General features: G+C 40.1%; 1 protein-coding gene and 1 long non-coding RNA gene across 2 annotated transcripts in view; one reads left to right on the forward strand and one right to left on the reverse strand.

Moving 5' to 3' along the window:
* Nucleotides 1–1,870: 1,870 nt before the first annotated feature.
* LOC134323154 (uncharacterized) lies at nucleotides 1,871–6,820 on the reverse strand. The gene is made up of 3 exons (XR_010014021.1): nucleotides 6,774–6,820; nucleotides 2,453–2,654; nucleotides 1,871–2,012 (listed from the first exon to the last, which is right to left on the reverse strand). It is a non-coding gene; the product is annotated as an uncharacterized LOC134323154 (long non-coding RNA).
* The window catches only part of ttc9b (tetratricopeptide repeat domain 9B), a 30,788-nt gene continuing 14,883 nt past the window's right edge, over nucleotides 4,395–20,299 (forward strand). Inside the window, exon 1 of the mRNA XM_063004584.1 lies at nucleotides 4,395–4,758. Within this exon, the coding sequence (XP_062860654.1) occupies nucleotides 4,395–4,758 (364 nt within the window). The remainder of the gene's footprint in view (nucleotides 4,759–20,299) is intronic.

Genomic DNA, 20,299 nt, shown 5'->3' on the forward strand with positions numbered 1-20,299 from the left:
GATGAAAAGAGCCTCACGTAATTCAAGTCAGTTTTGAATAAATAAATGAATTAATAACATTTTAATTATTATAATAATAATAATCATTTATATCTATTGCACCCAAAACATTATAGTATGTATTTATTGCATCCGCTATATTTATTTTTAGTTTATTTTTATATTTACACTGCTTATTTGGTCAGGATCACAGAGGGTTCAGCGTGCCTGGAATTTGTAGGCACAATGCAGTAACACACCCCAGACAAGACACAAATCTATCAAAGGGCCTTGGCCACCCCACTCAGACATAGCCAATCATGTCTGTATGTAGACACCCAACCGGCCGAGACTACCACTGGGGGTTTAAACCCTGGATCCCAGCAGTAGTGGGCTAGCGTAATTTACCGCTGTCCCACCTGAGCACCACTTAATCTAGTCATTTTCAATTTCCTTTAATTGTAATCATGCTGCTAGCATGGCCTTCCCTCTCCTTTCCGAGGAGGGCTGAGAATATCAGGCTCCCCTCCGACACAGGTGTACACAGTCCAGTACCTTAACCACTAGGCTACAGCTGCCACTTTTCATTTGCATTGCGTTTGAAGAGACACGCTAAGCTCTCCAGATCATCCATTGCTAGTGCAGGAGCCTTGAACAGACAAAGAAGGCAGCTATTGTACTGCAGCTTGTACTGTTTTTGGACTTTTCCCCTCCAATATAGGCACCTGGCTGGTTCTTGTCACAGCTGAGATTCAAGCTCGGATCCCAGCAGTAGTAGGCTTGTGCATTAGACTGCTCTGCCACACAAGTGCCCCTAGTATTATTATTAAAAATAGTAAGATGTAATTATTCAATTTTTTTTGGATTATTCTTTTTATTAGAATATATAATCTTTATCATTTACTGGATCTAACTTTGGCAGGTCAATGGTTTTGTGGCTTGATCCTTTAACCTTCTGATCACTAAGGTCACAGCTGGCCCACTAGACATGATGAAGTATATGAATATAACCCTTCACCCTCGAAACTGCTGACCAGAAAAACTCTCACCCAAAAATATTATTATGAAATAACCATAATTACTAAACACACACATACACACACACACACACACACACACACACACACACACAATCACACATTGCTGTACTGTGCTGCACCACTGGTGTGTAAAAGCATCGCCACTCAAGACACTTTCAGACGCCAGCCAGTTACCTAGCAACCCCACATCACTTCCATGGCAATGCTATAAAAAGCAACAAAGAAAGGGGAATGGAGGATGGTGAGTGTGGCAAAACAAAGGACAGGTTTTGTAAACTATAAAACATGCTTTCTGACACGCATGTACATACAATGGATAAACATTATGGCCAGACTTTGCCCTGTAAATATGTACTTAAGCATACGTGTTTGGGTGGTTTGCATTGGGGAAGCATGCCATACATAATACAGTACACAATATTAAAAAGTACTATGACCTAATGGCATGGTGCTGCAGCTGCTGGACGTGGTACTACACCAGTTCTCAGGTACTACATTAATAAGTCTGTAATGTCTAAATTTGTGTGGGTTTCTTCCAGGTACTCAGGTTTCCATTCACATTCCAAAATAAATGGAGTACACTGTGTTGCCATTCAGTGGGAGTGTATTTGTAAATGTTTAAGTGTGTGCTGTCCTCTAATGGACTGGTACCCTGTCTGGTTCTATTTCTGCTTTGTGCCCAGTGTTTCCTGGTGGTGCTTGACCTGATCAAAATAGACATAAAATGTGCTGTGCGTAAGCCTTCTACAAATTCAGAAGTATTCTTCCTGCAGTACCCAGTCTTACCAAAATGACAGCAATTTACAATTACTTCAATTAAAGCAAAGTTGATTTAATTTTGAGTCATTTTATTTATATATGTTAATATTCTTAGATGTGTTCTGTCAATCTGTGAATCCTGCTGTATCTTTCATTGTGCAGAGTGCCAGGAGCTGTTAGGATGTGCAGTCAGGGGTGACATAGTCATAATTACCCCAATCAAAGAGGGAGAGTCTTACAAAAGGAGATGAAAACAGAAAACAAAGAAAATGTTAAATCAAGAATATGCACCAATATTTATAAATTAACAACAAAAAAGGAAAAAAATTGTGCTTAAATCACATCAGCTTTGTAAGTAGAAATAAAGGTGCTAGTGTGTTTATGACTGTATTATTCTAATCTACATCATCTACAAAAAAGCTGCAGTGCTAAAAAAGTATTTTTGATTTTGCTTGTGGGCAGAACTGAACACACAAGGTGATTCACATAATAATATTTTTTAAATTTGTGTTTTTGGAATATGGACTTATTCTGCTCCATTATACAGTTGTACTTTTGAACTCAAATGGACCTGAACTACAGTGGGCCAAGGCAGTAAACAAAAGCATCTGTTGGGTCACACAAATGCATTAATGAATAATAATAATCAGCAGAGAAGTGCAAGATTCACCTACTTGTGTCTGGAATCAATCAATGGTTCATTTCCCTTTGTTTGTTAGCTTGGGTGGCACGGTGGCTCATGGGTAGCACTGTCACCTTACAGCGAGAATGTCTTGGGTTCGATTTCCAGGTGAAGTGGTCCAGGTCCTTCCTGTGTGGAGTTTGCATGTTCTCCCCAAGTCTGTGTAGGTTTTCTCTGGGAGCTTTGGTTTCCTCCTACAGTATAAAGACATGTAAGTTAGGTAAATTGGATATACAAAATTGCAAGTTCCATGTCCAAGGTGTATTCCTGCCTTGTGCCCAGTGATTCTAGGGTTGACTCAAAACGGCAATGCAACCCTGATTAAGATCTAGTTTATGCTATAGATAGACAAATGTTTTCTAATATTTACTGGTCTATAGCAGCAAGCTTGGTTGCCATATACAGTATATGGTGACTGTGTGAATTACCATGCCTTACCAAGTTTTTACTAGTAGATTTAGTCTGTCATTAAACAAATGACACTGCACATGAAGCCAGACAATCCAGCTGGTTTTTTCTTTTTTACTGACAATTACTGTAGAATTTGGAGTCTCAGTCGTATTGTTTTACACTGTATTGATTAAATGTGAAGTGTGCTGAGTGCAGGAGGATTTTCTCTGAAATTGACCTTGCTGAATTATGTTCATGATCAAAATGTGTAAAGGTTTATTTGGATAAAGTGTTGCTGTAATAAGAGATAAAATCATCTGCTGTTTACATATCCAGCTGCACGACTGTAAAATGGAAATGCATTTGTAGATATCTACTGATTGTAATTATGTTTATTTTGAATGTTTAACATGCATCTGATTTTTAAGAGAAGCAACAAAGCAATCAGCATGAATTATCTAGGTTGACTGGTACACTTAGCTGTTAGCAAAAAAAGATTATGCAAAACTATGCTAAACAAATTTACACACGTCATATTTGTAATAAAGATGGTTAAAATGATTCAAATCATGTTAAAAATGCAGTAACAGAAATGTTGGCTTGTCTGGCTATGCTGGCCACCTGTGTGCCTAATATCAATATCAAAAAACAAATCAATTTTAGTTCACCATTCTGTGTACTTTACAAAGCTTTTACACATTATCATCTCAACAGCCCGGTCTGCAGTGGTCAGTATCTATCAAAAGTGGTCCAAGGAAGGAACAGTGGTAAACCAGCAACAGGGTCATGGGCGGCCAGTGCTCAATGGTGCAAGTGGGGAGCGAAGGCTGGCCCGTGTGGTCCGATCCAACAGACAAGCTACTGTAGCTCAAATTGCTGAAGAAGTTCATGCTGGTTCTGATAGAAAGGTGTTTTTACAAATTCTAGTGTTTTTATGTTTGCGAATGTATTTTTTATTTTTCATTGTTGCCACATCTGAAGCTGAGCGATTTGGCCATATGAAGGGGATGATAAATGTCATAAAATCTAGCAGTGTGCTGTAGGGATGTAGGGCAGTTCTGTAAAGCAAAGCTGAATAACTTTACATGTTCAGGAAAATGTGTTTCATTTGTGTAATTGTGTTTGGTTTAATGATCTATCTAAATCTATCAGCTGTGATAAATATGTGATAGTCAGGAAGGGGGAAATGACTTTTTCTCACCAGGGTTAAATTCTGACTGATTGCCCTATTTAATTTATTGAGATCGTGATGCAGCACTAACTTCTTGGTTTCCCATAATGCTTTGCCACTGAGCTGTTTGTGTCGGTGGTGCTGAAGCTGAGAGAGAGAGAGAGAGAGTGTGTGTGTGCGTGTGTGAGAGAGAGAGAGAGAGCTCGGTAGTCGTGAACGCTCGTTATCCAGCATCAATCGGTGCAGAAGAATAAAGGGAATAAAACAATCCGGGTTTGTTTTCCGTTTTCCTGTGTGCACTGATACTGAATGTTCCTGGACTGTTAATTCAATCATTTCCGTTCATTATCATCCAGCACCGGTCGCGTCCTTTATGCACAGCACGCTGCTGCAGCCCGTTAAGCGGAGTCAGGCCGCGGGTGGAGACGGAGGAGGCGGCGGTGGAGGAGGCGGTGGAGGAGGAGGACCTGGAGCACGGAGTTCAGAGATGGAGGCCAAAATACAGAAAGCGATCGACTTTAAGATGGAAGGTCACCGGTGCTACAAGGAGAAGAAATTTCGCGAGGCCATCGGCAAATACCACCGCGCGCTGCTCCAGCTCAAAGGCGTGCAAGTGGCTGCGGGCGGCGGCGCGAGCGACGTGGAGCTGCTGAACCGAGCCGCTGCAGATCAGCTCACCGACGATCAGAGAAAAGCCGTCAGGAGCACCGAGATCGAGTGTTACGACAGCCTGACAGGTCGGTTACTCCGAATCACCTTCACTGCATGCACCTTTCCCGAGGATGTGATTGCATCCATTGCATGTGATGCCGTTGCTGCATTTTGCTCATGCATGTGTACAGATCATGCAACAGCGTTTAGAAAAAAAAAGACTATTTGGACTCGATGAACTCATACTAGTATGGTCGTATAGAGAAAAGCATTATTTGCTACCCACTTATATACAGATATGGTAACTCCACATCAAAGCCAGTATGCATGCACCATGCTTCTCATAAAGGGGGTTAGGAATGTAAAATAAATATGGACTGAATTAGTGGAATGTTATTAGGCAAGGCAAGTTTATTTGTATAGCACCTTTCATACACATTGGCTATTCAAAGTGCTTTACATAAGGAGAAAAAATTAATTAAAAGCATTAAAACATTCCTGAGATCTAGAACCTCAGACTTCTTGCAAACATTTAGTTACAATTAAGAGAACATGAAATTCAAACAAGAGAGATAAAAAATGAAGAACATGAAAAACTACAAGAAAATATAGTAAATTATACCCTACAATTTACAGAGGGTAGTATATTATTCTCTAGCTGCAATTTCCTAAAATGTCAAACAAACTCCAGCAACATAAGACCAATCCCGTTTTAATGTTTCAGATTAAAATGCATCTGGATCTGATGATTTAACGATTGTAACCAGTCCAGAGTAATGCCCTTTGCTTCTGTAATCGGGTATAGACTAAGCTCATTCAGTTTGTATTTATGAAGATTAATTTCAATTTAAATGCACCATGCTGTTCATGAAATGTTAGATGTGGAAATATAAGTCTATATTACTGGACTAAATAATGAACTGGTACTTTATTTAGTACCAGGGACATATGGATAAGACTTTCTGCCACTGGTTCATGAATATACAAAGTAATTCCACTTACAATTTGCATGCACAGAAATGCAACCTGAATCTATATACTGATTCTAGTAGGGTCATAAAGAGGATCAGTCTGCCATCCACTCTGTCCACAAAAGATAGTATTTCTACTATTGTATTTGTACAGGTTTAAAACAATGTACATGTACCATGAATGCTAAAATGGCACAAATATACTGATTTTACTGATACATGTTCAATAATTAGATACATTCTAATTAAGCAGTTACGTCTTTGGTGTATAGAGATATGCACAATGTTACTTTTGCATGCATGTGTGCAGGTTGATATTTATTAGCATGCATAAGCACCATGCTGCACATGAAATGGTGCTTAGGAATGTGGGCTAGGTGTGAAAACATTAGGTTTCATCAGTTGAAAAGTAATGGACTGATTCTCATAAGATCATTTTATAGCATTCTGTTGTTGCCTCTTAAAAGCAAGATGCAGACAAAACACCAAGGCTAAGATTTAATAATTACATTCAAATAAAGAAATTCATTTTAAATCCTGCAATAGAATATACATGATGTGGCTTTTTGTATGCATTTTGGGCAGGTTACACCCCAATTAAACCCAAGTTTAGGAAAATATAATTTAGGAAAAAGGACTGCTTGGGTCATGCAGAAGATCCACCTTAAAGCCTGTTTGTATGTGCCATGCAGCCAATAAAGGGTGTTTAGAAATATATGGGTGTGGAGCACTCAGGTTGTGCAGCAGTCTATTAGGCTAAAGATGCTCTCATCCTCATGTTTTATTTCATAAGAGGATAAAACACTGAAAGACAATTTGATTACCATTGATTCAGACTTAACAAGAGATCTGAATCTTGTAGTGTAACCATTATAATAATAAATGGGCACAAATTCCCCTAAAACATCCCAATATCTAGTGAAAAGCCTTCCAGAGGGGGGGTGGTGGTGATGGGTTTGAAATGAGATGTCAACAATCTCATTGGTCACGTGCCCACATATTTTTGGTCATATAGTAGTGTACCTATAGAAACATTATAAGGTACAGAGAATCAGCCCACCATGCTGGTCTGAAATGGCCTTTTAACGAGTCTTAGGGCAGAAGGCTTAGCATGTGGTCTGTGCACTTACCTGCCCACTGTCTACAAGACAAATTTTATACAGCACAACATCAGTGTTATTGGCTGTTTGTTTCTGGTAGCATCAGCATACTTTGGGTGGAGCGGTTACTTTTAATGGTGTGTATCGGGATGGGATGGGGTGATAGAATAGCCCGCTGCGAGTCCTGCCAGGCTCAGTCAATACAGATGATGCTGTTGTTAGTCTCTGAGCGCGAGAGAGAAAGTAAGTTAGGAAGAGAGAGACACCATTTAAAGGCTTGTTTGTTCAGCAAAAGAGCAGCTTTGTTGTTGTTCGACTTGAACCAGCTTCTGCAGCTTCTGACGTGACACAGCCTCTTTACAACAACAGCTGTTTTCTGCAAAAGATGACAAAAATACACACAGCATCCTGAATGATTCATTTGGTGGTGCTAAAAGTTATAGAATCATATGAAACATTGAGGCATGGTATCTCATTTCATTGTTAGTGAATATTATTGAGCATATACATCGACTAGGCATAACATTATGACCACTGACAGGTAAAGTAAATAACACTGATTATCTCTTCATCACAGCACCTGTTAGTGGGTTGGATATATTAGGCAGCAAGTAAATTTTTTATCCTCAAAGCTGATGTTAGAAGCAGGAAAAATGGGCGAGTTTGACAAGGGCCAAATTGTGATGGCTAGACAACAGGGTCAGAGCATCTCCAAAACTGCAGCTCTTGTGGGGTGTTCAGTCTGCAGTGGTCAGTATCTATCAAAAGTGGTCCAAGAAAGGAACAGTGGTAAACCAGCGACAGGGTCATGGGTGGCCAAGGCAATCCAACAGACGAGCTACTGTAGCTCAAACTGCTGAAGAAGTTAATGCTGGTTCTGATAGAAAGGTGTCAGAATACACAGTGCATCATAGTTGCGGGGCCATTTTGGCAGCAAACGGGGGACCAACACACTATTAGAAAGGTGGTCATAATGTTATGCCTGATCGGTGTAGCTGGTGATTGCTCTGTGCCCATATCAATAGGGTAAATTTGTAAATAATTGTATATATGAGATGGAACAGCAACATCAAATGATAAAAGATATTATCTTTTATCTTTATGATTTTAATAATAAAAGATTTTATTTGATCATAAGTAAAGATCAGTGGTCTCAAAGCACACAGTGCTGACTTGCAGCTAATTTGGCACTATAATGTTAGCCTGACCTTTCTTACAATGACATAGCAGCTAATACAAATGCAAATAAGTGGTAACATATTCATCCCACCTTAGGCTTACTTTGAAACATGGGCGTTCCATGTTGTTTTTACACCCATGAGCACAGGAATGGCTAATTAACTGCTAAATGCCCAAACTTTACTGATTTAACAAATTACTGATTAGGTTTGGTGTGCCAGTTGTATTCACATCCCTTAACCCAAAGTATTTTTTAAAATAATGCAGCCGATGCAATGCAACCACCTTAGCACATCTAACTCAACATATTAGCATATTAATTAAGCTGTAACTTTCTGTTCATTAAAGTGTAGTCTTTTCTAACATTATATAACCTGCATGAGTCAGTATTCTGTTTGGTTTCCATTTATAATTCTTTCACAATCAATAAGCTGCTTACTTCTTATGGGCAATTAGGATTTAACATATAGCCATGGCCTCTCTCAGTCCCCCTCGTTCTCGCTCTGACGAGAGCAGATAGCATTGGCATTATATTTTTCTCCTCAAGCAGAGGGTGTTTATCACAGAAACTAATCACACGGGAGCAGGAACAAACTCAGACTGCTGTAAAACTGCCTGGGTTGTTCAGAAGCAGCCTGAAGTGATGTATGAGGGAATTGGGTAAGAAGAAGGAGGTGAGAGAGATTTCAGTCCCCTTACAGTTCGTGGTGTTGGTTTTAAGAGTGGTGAGGGCAGCAGAGTGGCGAGGGTGGCTGATGCCAGGTCCGCAGATGGCATAGCCTCTCTGTGGGGTTCCACACAGAACAGATCCTACTGTACAGTACTGTATTAGATCATTCAGTTCCATACACCACAGAAAGAACATGAGTAAAGATATTTACAGAGACAAGGACTGGATGTACCAAGGTGAGGTGAAACGGTACAAATTTGGCTTTACTGTGATTGGCGTATGGGCTGCCAACCAGTCAGAAATAACTGTCTAATTGATTAAGACTGTAACTAATCACACAAACTGTGCCTGGTACTGTCTACAGTTCTCTGCTTGAGGCGCAGGGTTTAGTAAACCCTCTTAGTAAAGTAGGATTTTATGATTTCTGCTATGATTTATGATTTTTTTCTGATTAAACTATTGGAACACAGACTTCATTGTGGCAAACAGGAGGTTTTTTGTATAAAGTTACTGTGGATTTTAAAAGAAATGCTGATTCAAAACTAAATGTACAGCAACTTCATTTCTAAAATGTCTAAAATATAGCTGATGACTCCTCTAGGCTTATATAAATAGGGCTAGTTTGACTGACTTGCAGTACATGGAAATGTGATATTTTGCCAAGGCTGGGAAGAAACCCAAACCGTGACCTTATGCTGAGAGAACATTTGTCCAGATGGTCATTTGTAATAAAAAATCTGTCACGAATCAGAAGTTGCTGGTACAGTCACATGAGCTGTAAATCATCAGAGTCCATGCTGCTACTTTTTCATTCTGTGTCATCAACAAATCTTATTCAAGCTTATTGGTGCCTGTTTTAAAGCAGGGGCTTTTTGCTTCAAGGTACCCTCCAAACTCACTTGATTGTGGATGGTGTCACTCATCTCATAGCAGCTTCTAATTTATGGCAGACCAGTTTTGTGGCTCATGATGATCTGGACAAATCTTTTCTCAGTGGCCCTAAGGCAGTGGCTTGCCATTTTCCATTGCTGTATATTACATTATGAATATTGATGTTGTTTCAATGTAGCTAAGCAAATGAGCCAAGAATGCTTTCACTGCGGCACACTGAGCCGTCAACGCAAAATACAATCTATGTGGTAAAATGAATTTAAATTAAAGAGTGATCTATTGGTGACAGTCCTGATAGATTCTCACACAGCATGATGCCATTCAGGATTAAAATTGAACATTTATTAAAAGAAGTGTATACCATTCTACGTCTAACGTTTTTTTCAAATATAATTTATTTCAAAATGGTCACATTTGCACTACATTATTTTACTATAGATGTTGTAGAGGTTTTGTGTGAGTTTGCTGAAAGTTCTAAAATTCTGCATCATCTGACTATCTGGCCGATGATGCTGAGTCATTTGTGGTGTCCTGGACCGAGTGTGTGAACACACTGTACCTTAGTGCTGTCCTTGATGCTTTCCTGAGGCCAGTGTAGATTTGATCCTCCCTGGGTAGTTTTATAAAAAGAAATGAAAAAGATTAAAACAGAATTATTACTGGATTACTGGATTAATGTATGTGAGATATTTTTATAACAGCCACATTTGCAACTGCTATAGTTCTATGACTTGAGACTAGAAATGTTATAGTATAAGTATTTCTTACTGTAATAGTACTGATAATTATTTTCTATTGTATAGCTGTTTTGTTAAAATATACAGTAGTGGAAACAAGTCAAGGGCACATAAAATGTATGTATATTATGCTTTTCAAATAGGAATCTACTGATGATACGACTAGTTGGAAAGGATGACAATGTGGAACAAGCATGGTAACGGTGAACATGCTAACTAAAGTCATTTACAAAATTATTAAACAACAATGAAATAGAAAAAGCAACAGAAACAGGAAATACCTTAAACATGTGTCAATACAACTGATTTAATAATAAAAAAATCATAGACCTGCAAAATTTTCCAAGTCAGCTATGCCATAAAGTGCTCTTAATATGATAATAAGGGGAAGGTAAGAGAGAAACCACCAGCCAACTGAGTTATAGCTGCAGTATGACCCAGAAACAACAGTTACACAGTAAGCAAGTTCCTGTTTCAACTCCCTACACAAATCTAGAACTAAACATAAAGAAATACACATCTAGAACACTGCTGTAGAGTTGTAACAGGGCGGATACTGCTTTGTATACCTGTGGTGCCAGACCCACCTATTTCTTTTTAAAAAGTTGAATTTGAAATTGAGCATAACACTAGCATTTAACAAGTACTGAACATTAATATTGCTCACTGGAAAAATCTACTCATTGATTACACATCAATAGAACATCTCTCAACCTCTATTCAAAACAAATCCCATGATTTCAACTCGACTTGGTCAACACTCAACAATTTCATACAACAGTAAATCTAAAAATACATTAATACAATTTATTTTAAGTAAGCAACAACAACTCCCACTAGATATATACAAACCACCTAGTCCACTCAAAAAAAAAGAAAAAAGAAAAGCTAGTACTGAAAATAGTAAAGGCTTAAAGGTACTTGAAGCCCAATTTTTCTATTACTAAATGCTACTGATAGACTTCATTGCTGTCTAACTGGGTATCAAACTGCATCAGCTCCTTTACTCTTATTTCATTCCATTTGGCATGACTAGACATATTTTCACAGCAAGCATAGGCTTTAGAAATGGTCACTGTTTGGCATGTTTCTGAGCAGTAAAGATAGCAATGGAGCTAAACGTCCTTGAGGTCCTGTCTATGATCTAACTTGCAGAATTAATATAAACATTCACATTTACAGCATTTAGCAGACACTTTTTATCCAAAGCAACTTACAATTGAGGACTAGGAGCCTTGGCCAGGAAACAAACAAACACAACTCAGCAGTGGTGGGGCTTAAACCAGCTACTTTCGGATCACCTGCCCTGGAGAAGTGCTCTAAACGAGGCACAAAATCTATAAAAATGTAGTGTAAAACATGCTGTCACCAGTTAAAGGATCTTAGATTTAGATATTAAAGCCCAGATTTAGTTTGTAAATGCTTGATGCTTTTAAATGCCATTTAGTTTATCTTAGAGAAACAAACCCACCCAAATCTGTGAGTTTTTATTTTTTTATGTTACAGATCAGTAAATTTTATAATGATAAAAACAATCTAAATAATAATTAACTGACCAGTACACAGTTAACATTGATTTTATTTCACTCAGAATTATTAGTAGTTAGCGATTATGTTACATTTAACTCCACTTACTCAAAACAAGAAAACAATCAGTTCCTTGGAGCTTAGAAACAGAAGAAAGGCTAATTGAGGACAGTTTCTTTATGGTAAATAAAAGTGCCAGGTCTGATTCCAGCACGCACCACATGCTACTGGAGAAGTGCACCAAACGAAGCTCTAAATGTGAAATAAATAGATTTAAACATGGTGTCACCGATAAAAAACCTTGGCTTTAGATATTAAATCCCAGATTCAGTTTGTGAATGCTTTTAGATGCCATTTTATTGCATCATAGGAGAAAATTAAATTTGTGCAAAGGCTGCTAGCTGCCATTTCAGTAAGTACATACTGGCAGAGAGGAAGGCAGTAAAAGTTAGAGCAATGAAAAACACAAGTGCCAATGTCTTATAGCATTGAAAAACACAAGTGCCAATGTCAGAAGGTTCATGTCCATATATTACCACATTCTTGGCTGATATTATTAGATATGCTGTATGTATATTCCTGACCCAGCAAGCCTACAGTCAACTTCTCTGACAAAGGAATCTGTAAATGTGTGTATTTTAATTATTTTACCAGAAAAAATGAGCAGTCAGAAATCCAAAGAATGCCTCGACTTGCCCAAACATGTTTGTACTATAACTATTCTGCTAACCCATTCATGCCCGGATTGGCTATGTCTGTGGGATGGCTGAAGCCCTGCGATGGATTGGTGCCCTGTCCAGGGTATTCCTGCCTTGTGTCGAGTAGTTCTTGGTGGGACTGGACCTGCCGTGACCCTGACCAGGATAAAGCAGTTAATGAAAATGTAATAACAAAAACTGAAATGAACAAATCTTACTATATTTTTAGTAACAGTACTTTTATTTAGTAAGTAAGACTTTGAGTAAGAATTTTGGCTAATCTGGCTAAGCATGCGTTTATTAACCAGATATGGGTTCTCGATAGGGCTGGCACCGAGCTGATACTCTGTATCGGTCCGATATTGGCCCAAATCACTGGATCGGATATTGGAAGGAAAAAAACGTGTAATCTGATCCGATACTGGATTTTTTAGCGCATCCAATTTGTCTTTCGCTGCTGACAGACTCCAGATTCCAAAGACATCCAAGGAGAGCACGCCACTGCCCACGCCTTCTTTACATGTGTACAGCCCTCCTCTTCACACCGAGCCTCGAACCCGGAAGTTCAGAAACTCAGTGCTGGTGCGTCAGCGGAATATCCCGCTGCGCCACCTGGGCGCCAGCGATCCGATACTGTTGCTTATTGTAAATAACACTTAATGTAAATAACACTTAATGTAAATAACACTTAATGTAAATAACACTTAATGTAAATAAGGCCATTGTTTGTGTGCAAAGCAAATAACACACGAAGACGAAGATACGTTACAACGGAGTGCTGTTTATTGCCAGCTTACTCGGCAACTGCCGCAGCAAGGTGCATCTTGATGACATCATTAATATGTGCCACTGATCTGCAACTCATCTGCAACAGCCATTCAGAAATTAAAACACACTGATCTACTTAAACCTTTAGCTTTTTAAAAAATTATCTACTACTGCCACATCTAAAAACACTGTTTAAACAATAAAAATCGCTTTATAAATGATCAGTCGCTCACCTGAGATAAAGAAAACTTGTCCCGGCTTGGAGATATCTCACATCCTCAACGATTAATCCATTAGTGTTATGAAATATAACAAACTACACTGTTTCCCGTTTAGCCACAGATGTCCTCTTCCAAATCCAGCAGGGTTTAATAATCTAAAAACGTGACAGAACTTTAACGGAAAATCTCAAACAAACTCTGCGTCAATTCTGATTGGTCCATCGCATTTGATTGACATCCACATCTTCCAATTGTAGACACTTTGGACGACACGCCGTAAAGCAAGATGTGTCACGTGAACAACAGCTTGAACGTAAGTGAAACCAAAAATGCTGTTGTGGGTTATATATTTATTCCTTTAGAATATTTGTTTCACAATCTGAGCATTGTTATTTAGATAGCTAGTTTAACCATGGTGCATTGAGACATGTATTATTACCGCTTAGTTATTCAGAGGAGAAATGACGGTATCGGATTGGTATCGGAATCGGCAGATCTCAATTTGCAGTATCGGTATCGGACATAAAAAAAGTGGTATCGAGCCAGCCCTAGTTCTCAATATACCTAAAGTTTACCAGCAAACCAGAATTCAGCAGCCCAATGTACTGTGTAATGTGTACAGGCTGTGCTATAATCAAATGCTATTTTAGATGCAAGTTATGTAATGTTAAGTTGTTTAACTGATGCAACCAGACCAGACTGGCTATTCAAGTGTTATTGCCTCCAGCATACTGCTGTCTGTTTTTATCACAGCGAGTCAACCAGGGACATCCTACTGCTCCTCTCTCATTAACATCAACATTTCAGGTCAGCAGCACAACATGTTTTCCACCAGGAGCACACAAAATCCGAACCTGCTTTTTATTCACCTGCAGTACTTTTTCCTGTAAAACCTGCAGGTCTGTCAACAAGCAGATAATCAGGTTTACAGTTAGAAACAAATATGAGACAGAAGAATATAACTCAATACCTCCTCCACAAATCCAGCCATGCATTTCTCATCCCTGCCCTAGTAGGAGAGCTCAGTTTATTATGTAATAGATAAAGAAGTAATTAATATTCCTTTTTGTCCAAACACCGAAATAAAACATGAGGACAGGATTAAGTCAGCATCCTTATAGTCTCTAGTGGCTGCATCGTTGGCAGCGGTTTCCACCATGATGCCCTCTTTTTTCCTCCAGAGTAGCACTTAAAGAAATGGGTTGGCTTAAAGAAAATTATAAAGCATTCCAATCACCACAAATGTATCTGATTGGTCAATACATCTAATCCTACGTTAGGTGTAATCCCACTGATTAGAAAATACATACTGTATCTGGTGTCCTACGTTTGTTAAATATGCAAATTCAGAGAAGCCTCTCTGTTTTTCTGCCATCCCATAAGAGCAGAACCTGCTTGCTCACAAGTGCTTCAAATGAACCACAGTGTCTACCATTTTTGCCCCATTCAGCCAGCATGATGGAGGTCCTGCTATAGGGAATTGAAAAAGAAAAGCTAAAAAGAAAATGGGTTAAAAATCCAAAAAGATAAATCTACAATATAATATAATGTTTATACACCGATGAGGCATAACATTATGACCACTAATATTGGTTGGTCCCCCTTTTGCTGTCCTATACGCAACAAACTGTGATGCACTGTGTATTCTGACATCTTTCTATCAGAACCAGCATGAACTTCTTCAGCAATTTGAGCTACAGTAGCTCGTCTGTTGGATCGGACCACACGGGCCAGCCTTCGCTCTCCACGTGCATCAATAAGCCTTGGCCGCCCATGACCCTGTCGCCGGTTTACCGCTGTTCCTTCCTTGGACCACTTATGGGGGGGGGAACACCCCACAAGAGCTGCAGTTTTGTAGATGCTCTGACCCAGTCGTCTAGCCATCACAATTTGGCCCTTGTCAAGCTCGCTCAAATCCTCACGCTTGCCCATTTTTCCTGCTTCTAACACATCAACGTTGAGGATAAAATGTTCACTTGCTGCCTAATATATCCCACCCACTAACAGGTGCCGGGATGAAGAGATAATCAGTGTTATTCACTTCACCTGTCAGTGGTCATAATGTTATGCCTAGTCAGTGTATAATGTAATATAATACATAATGTTTTTACTGTTTTATTGTAATACAAGTAGAAATAAATATAACAACCAGTGCATCCTTTTCATAAGTATGTTTACAAACTGTCCCAATTTTAGATGATAACGATTTTTATTAGGGCGCCCAGGCGGCACAGTGATACATTACAGTCCACTACTGTTGGATCCAAAGTTTGAATCCTCAGTGATGCTATCAGCCAGTCGGATGTCTACATACAGACATGATTGGCTATATCTATGGATAATGGATTGGCGTCCTATCTGGGGTGTGTTCCTGCATTGTGCTTAGTGATTCTGGGGAAACTTGACCAACTGTGACCCTGGACAGGATAAATCAGTGGTAAAAACTTTAAATGACAGCTTTCATTAACTTTTAAGCAATGCTGGTTAATTACTTAATGTACACTGATCAGCCATAACATTAAAACCACCTTCTTGTTTCTACACTCATTGTCTATTTAATCAGCTCCACTTACCATATAGAAGTTCTTTGTAGTTCTACAATTACTGACTGTAGTACATCTGTTTCTCTGCATGCTTTGTTAGCCCCCTTTTATGCTGTTCTTCAATGGACCCCCACAGGACCACCACAGAGCAGGTATTATTAAGGTGGTGGATCATTCTCAGCACTGCAGTGACAATGACATGGTGGTGGTGTGTTAGTGTGTGTTGTGCTGGTATGATCAGACACAGCAGCACTGCTGGAGTTTTTAAATACCGTGTCCACTCACTGTCCACTTTATTAGACACTCCTACCTAGTTGGTCCACCTTGTAGATGTAAAGTCAAAGACGATCGCTCATCTATTGCTGCTGTTTGAGTTAATCATCTTCTAGACCTTCATCAGTGGTCACAGGACGCTGCCCACAGGACGCTGTTGGCTGGATATTTTTGGTTGGTGGACTATTCTCAGTTCAGCAGGGACAGTGAGGTGTTTAAAAACTCCAGCAGCACTGCTGTGTCTGATCCACTCATACCAGCACAACACACACTAACACACCACCACCATGTCAGTGTCACTGCAGTGCTGAGAATGATCCACCACCCAAATAATACCTGCTCTGTAGTGGTCCTGTGGTCAGTGGTCCTGACCATTGAAGAACAGGGTGAAAGCAGGCTAAAACAGTATGTAGAGAAATAGATGGACTACAGTCAGTAATTGTAGAACTACAAAGTGCTCCGATATGGTAGGTGAAGCTGATAAAATGAATAGTGAGTGTAGAAACAAGAAGGTGGTCATAATGTTACGCCTGACTGGCTCAGATCTTAAACAAAAGTGCAAGTGCGAAAGTGTTTTCCTGTGATCTCACACACAAGTCACGATCGCGATTATATTTTAGTCATGATTGCGTTTGGGGTGTGAGTCACCGGCTCATGAATTATGCAGCAGAGGAATGTTGGATCAGCCTGGTCTGATCTGTGTGGCTGCATGCTTTGAGGAAGCTGCGGGAGAGCGGTTGACGGGATACCCCATTAATATTTCATCCATCTTCTCAAAATGTGCTTAGCATCTGCTTCTGCGTCGGCGGCGGCATGAGCCCTGTTCTTTACAAGCTGATCTGACTGAGTAATCTAACATTCCGTATCACAGCAATTCCTGCTGCACTATGGGTAGTCCGTGCAGCATGGTGCTGGTTTTCGGGGGTGATGAGTGTGGTGCGGGTAATGAGGGGGAAGCACGGGAGTGCGGTATGGTGTTCAGGAAATGCAATTATGCTCTGATTTACTTGGATGTCAGATAAAAAGTACTGATTTAACAGATCATAGTGCTGTGTGTGTTGGCACAGCTGGCAGAATAGATGGTTTAAACCTTGTCTCCAGTCTATAAACTGCCTAAATATATTTAGTGTGTTCTCCCTGTGTTTGTTTAATGTGGTTTATCCACACAAACATTTACAGGAGGTGGATTGGCTGCTTTGAAAGGCCCCTAGCTCTGATTGAGTGAGTGAGTGAGTGAGTGAGTGAGTGAGTGATTGATTGTGTAAGTATGTTTGACCCTGATGGACTGATGATCTGAAGGTGTTTTCCTAGTATTAAAACCCCAGGGTGGGTTCAGATCTTAAATCAATCGTCTAGAAACAGCAGAACTCCCACCTCAAGGTGAAAATGGGATCTTGTGCTAGAAATTCAGCAATGACGTAGCATTTTATCTATATAGCTGACTTTCAGGTTGAGGATTAATTCTGGTTCAGCACAACACACACTAACACACCACCACCATGTCAGTGTCACTGCAGAGCTGAGAATGACCCACCACCAAAGTAATGCCTGCTCTGTAATGGTCCTGTGGGGGTCCTGACCATTGAAGAACAGCATGAAAGGGGGCTAACAAAGCATGCAGAGAAACAGATGGACTACAGTCAGTAATTGTAGAACTACAAAGAACTTCTATATGGTAAGTGGAGCTGATAAAATGGACAGTGAGTGTAGAAACAAGGAGGTGGTTTTAATGTTATAGATGATCGTATTGTGTCCTGACCTGCCTCACCCAACATGACCAGCTGGTAGGTGGGCACAGGTATAGTGTTCTTTGAATTACACTTCAAAGCATTCCCTGCCTCTCATTAAACATTACATTGGAACCTTGATTTAAAGGTGCACCTGGGATTTAGCTCAGGGCAGATTCCTCTGACTGCCTGGATTCTCTTGTCAGCTCTCTTGGTAGCATCCTTCAGCTTTGGTATGAGAACATAGTTGGTAAATTATAGCTGCCACAGGTATCCTTCTGTTTCAGGTTCTTCCAGTCTTCCAGTTTCTTCTTCCCATGTCTGTAAACTTGCTGGTGGACTGAGTAGTTGGTAGAGTTTTACCCGAATGCTCTTTTTTGGAGTCTGTTTCCCAAATTTCCTAGTGATTAAGTGGAGTACAGTGTTTCTGCTCCCATAATGCCTGTCTGCCATCCTTTACTTGAGTCTTGCATTGGTCTGTGGCTTTAATTTGGTTTTGTTGTATTATTATTACTTTTTAGCAGTCAGAGTATTGGGCAGCTGTTGCCTAGTGGTTAAGGTACTGGACCAGTAATCAGAAGGTTGACGGTTTAAGCCCCACCACTGCCAGGCTGCCACTGGTGGGCCCTTGAGAAAGGCCCTTAACCCTCAGATTGTATACTGTTACAACTGTAAGTCGCTTTGGATAAAAACGTCTGCTAAATGCTGAAAATTTAAATGTAAATCAGTATTGTGCTGCTTTGGTTAAGTCTTCTGCACTTGGGTTCATCCTCACACAGGGCAGGTGCAGGGTGACGTGGCAAATCTGTCAGGCTCTTACCACCAAGTGACACATAAACTTTACATAAAACAATTGCAAAATAACATAAAGGTTAGAAGTCTTACTTGCATAGCAGCCTCAGATCCCAGTGATGTAGGATGGTCCTGTAGCTTCTAACTTATGACGAAGTCTCAGCATAAGGTGAAAGTTTGGGTTTCCTTTTCATCCCTGGCAAGAAACAACTGCGTCATGCACTTTTATCTGATGCAGTAAAACTAGCATTGAGCACAGAGAAGTCACCGACGTTAGTCAATAATAACAAAGGTTTTAAGACAAAAAAGTAATTTCACAGTGGCAGAAATAATTAAAAACTCAAGACTGCCATAAGAGACCCTCACACATGTATGTAAACTTCTGACTTCAACTGTATGTACAAAAGATGATTGAAATAAATGATTTGGATTAAATGATGCAATAAAAAGAGCATGAGAGCCAGATACAAGTCTAGATATGATCTTAATCTCATGTAGTTGTTGGTGGCTGCAACAAATGAAGTTATCTCTGCGCAATTCAATTTTCCAGTCCAGTCCTGGATCTTCTCTGACAGAAAACAGAAAGCAAGCGCAGGAGAAAGATGACCACCCACGGCCTGCTGCTTTGCTAATCTGTGTAAACAGTCTTGCTAGTTTTCCCACTGGATGTCTGGATATGTCTAGCCTCCCTCCTTGACCCTGTGTGGACTTCAGATTCTTCTTATTGCTATTTTTCTGTTCCAGCATCATGAATTCAGAAGCTCTTCGTCCAGTCCCCGAGTCAGTAAATTACATAACCATGACACCCTGAAGGCCGGAGGCAAAAGGCTTTGACGCTTAGCGTGTAATGGCTCAGAAATCCAATCACGACTCTCAGACCTACACTGAAGGCACTTCGGCTACACAAACCAATCCAGCCTCCCGTTTAGCGTCAGAAATGCACAATCCGTTTGGCAGGTGCTGTGACCGCATGTATAATTTAAATGTTAGTTCCCCGGTTGCTGAGTGGCAGTTCCTGTGCTGCGTTTTAAGGCCTGTTGCTAATGTGTTGCTGTCACTCAGTTCACTGCAGCTTGAAGGACACTGCGTTGTTAGGAAGCTGTAAATCACGAGGCCATGCACAGCCAACAGCACTGCTGTCTTTTTCTTTTTCTACCAAAATACCTGCTCCACATGCTCTCCTCGGCTTCTGCTGTCACACTCAGTATCTGTAGCTGCTTAGAAATGTTTGTGAACCAGAAATGTTCACAAGACACAAAATACGAGTCTGAGTCAAGTCACGAGTCTTTAGGCTAGAGTCTAAGTCAAGTCACGAGTCTAGAGTCAAGTCACGAGTCTTTAGGCTAGAGTCCGAGTCAAGTCACGAGTCTTTAGGCTAGAGTCCGAGTCAAGTCACGAGTCTTTAGGCTAGAGTCCGAGTCAAGTCACGAGTCTTTAGGCTAGAGTCCAAGTCAAGTCACAAGTCTTTAGGCTAGAGTCCAAGTCAAGTCACAAGTCTTTAGGCTAGAGTCTGAGTCAAGTCACGAATCA

Source organism: Trichomycterus rosablanca, chromosome 11, assembly GCF_030014385.1.
Source record: "Trichomycterus rosablanca isolate fTriRos1 chromosome 11, fTriRos1.hap1, whole genome shotgun sequence".
Lineage (NCBI taxonomy): Eukaryota > Metazoa > Chordata > Actinopteri > Siluriformes > Trichomycteridae > Trichomycterus > Trichomycterus rosablanca.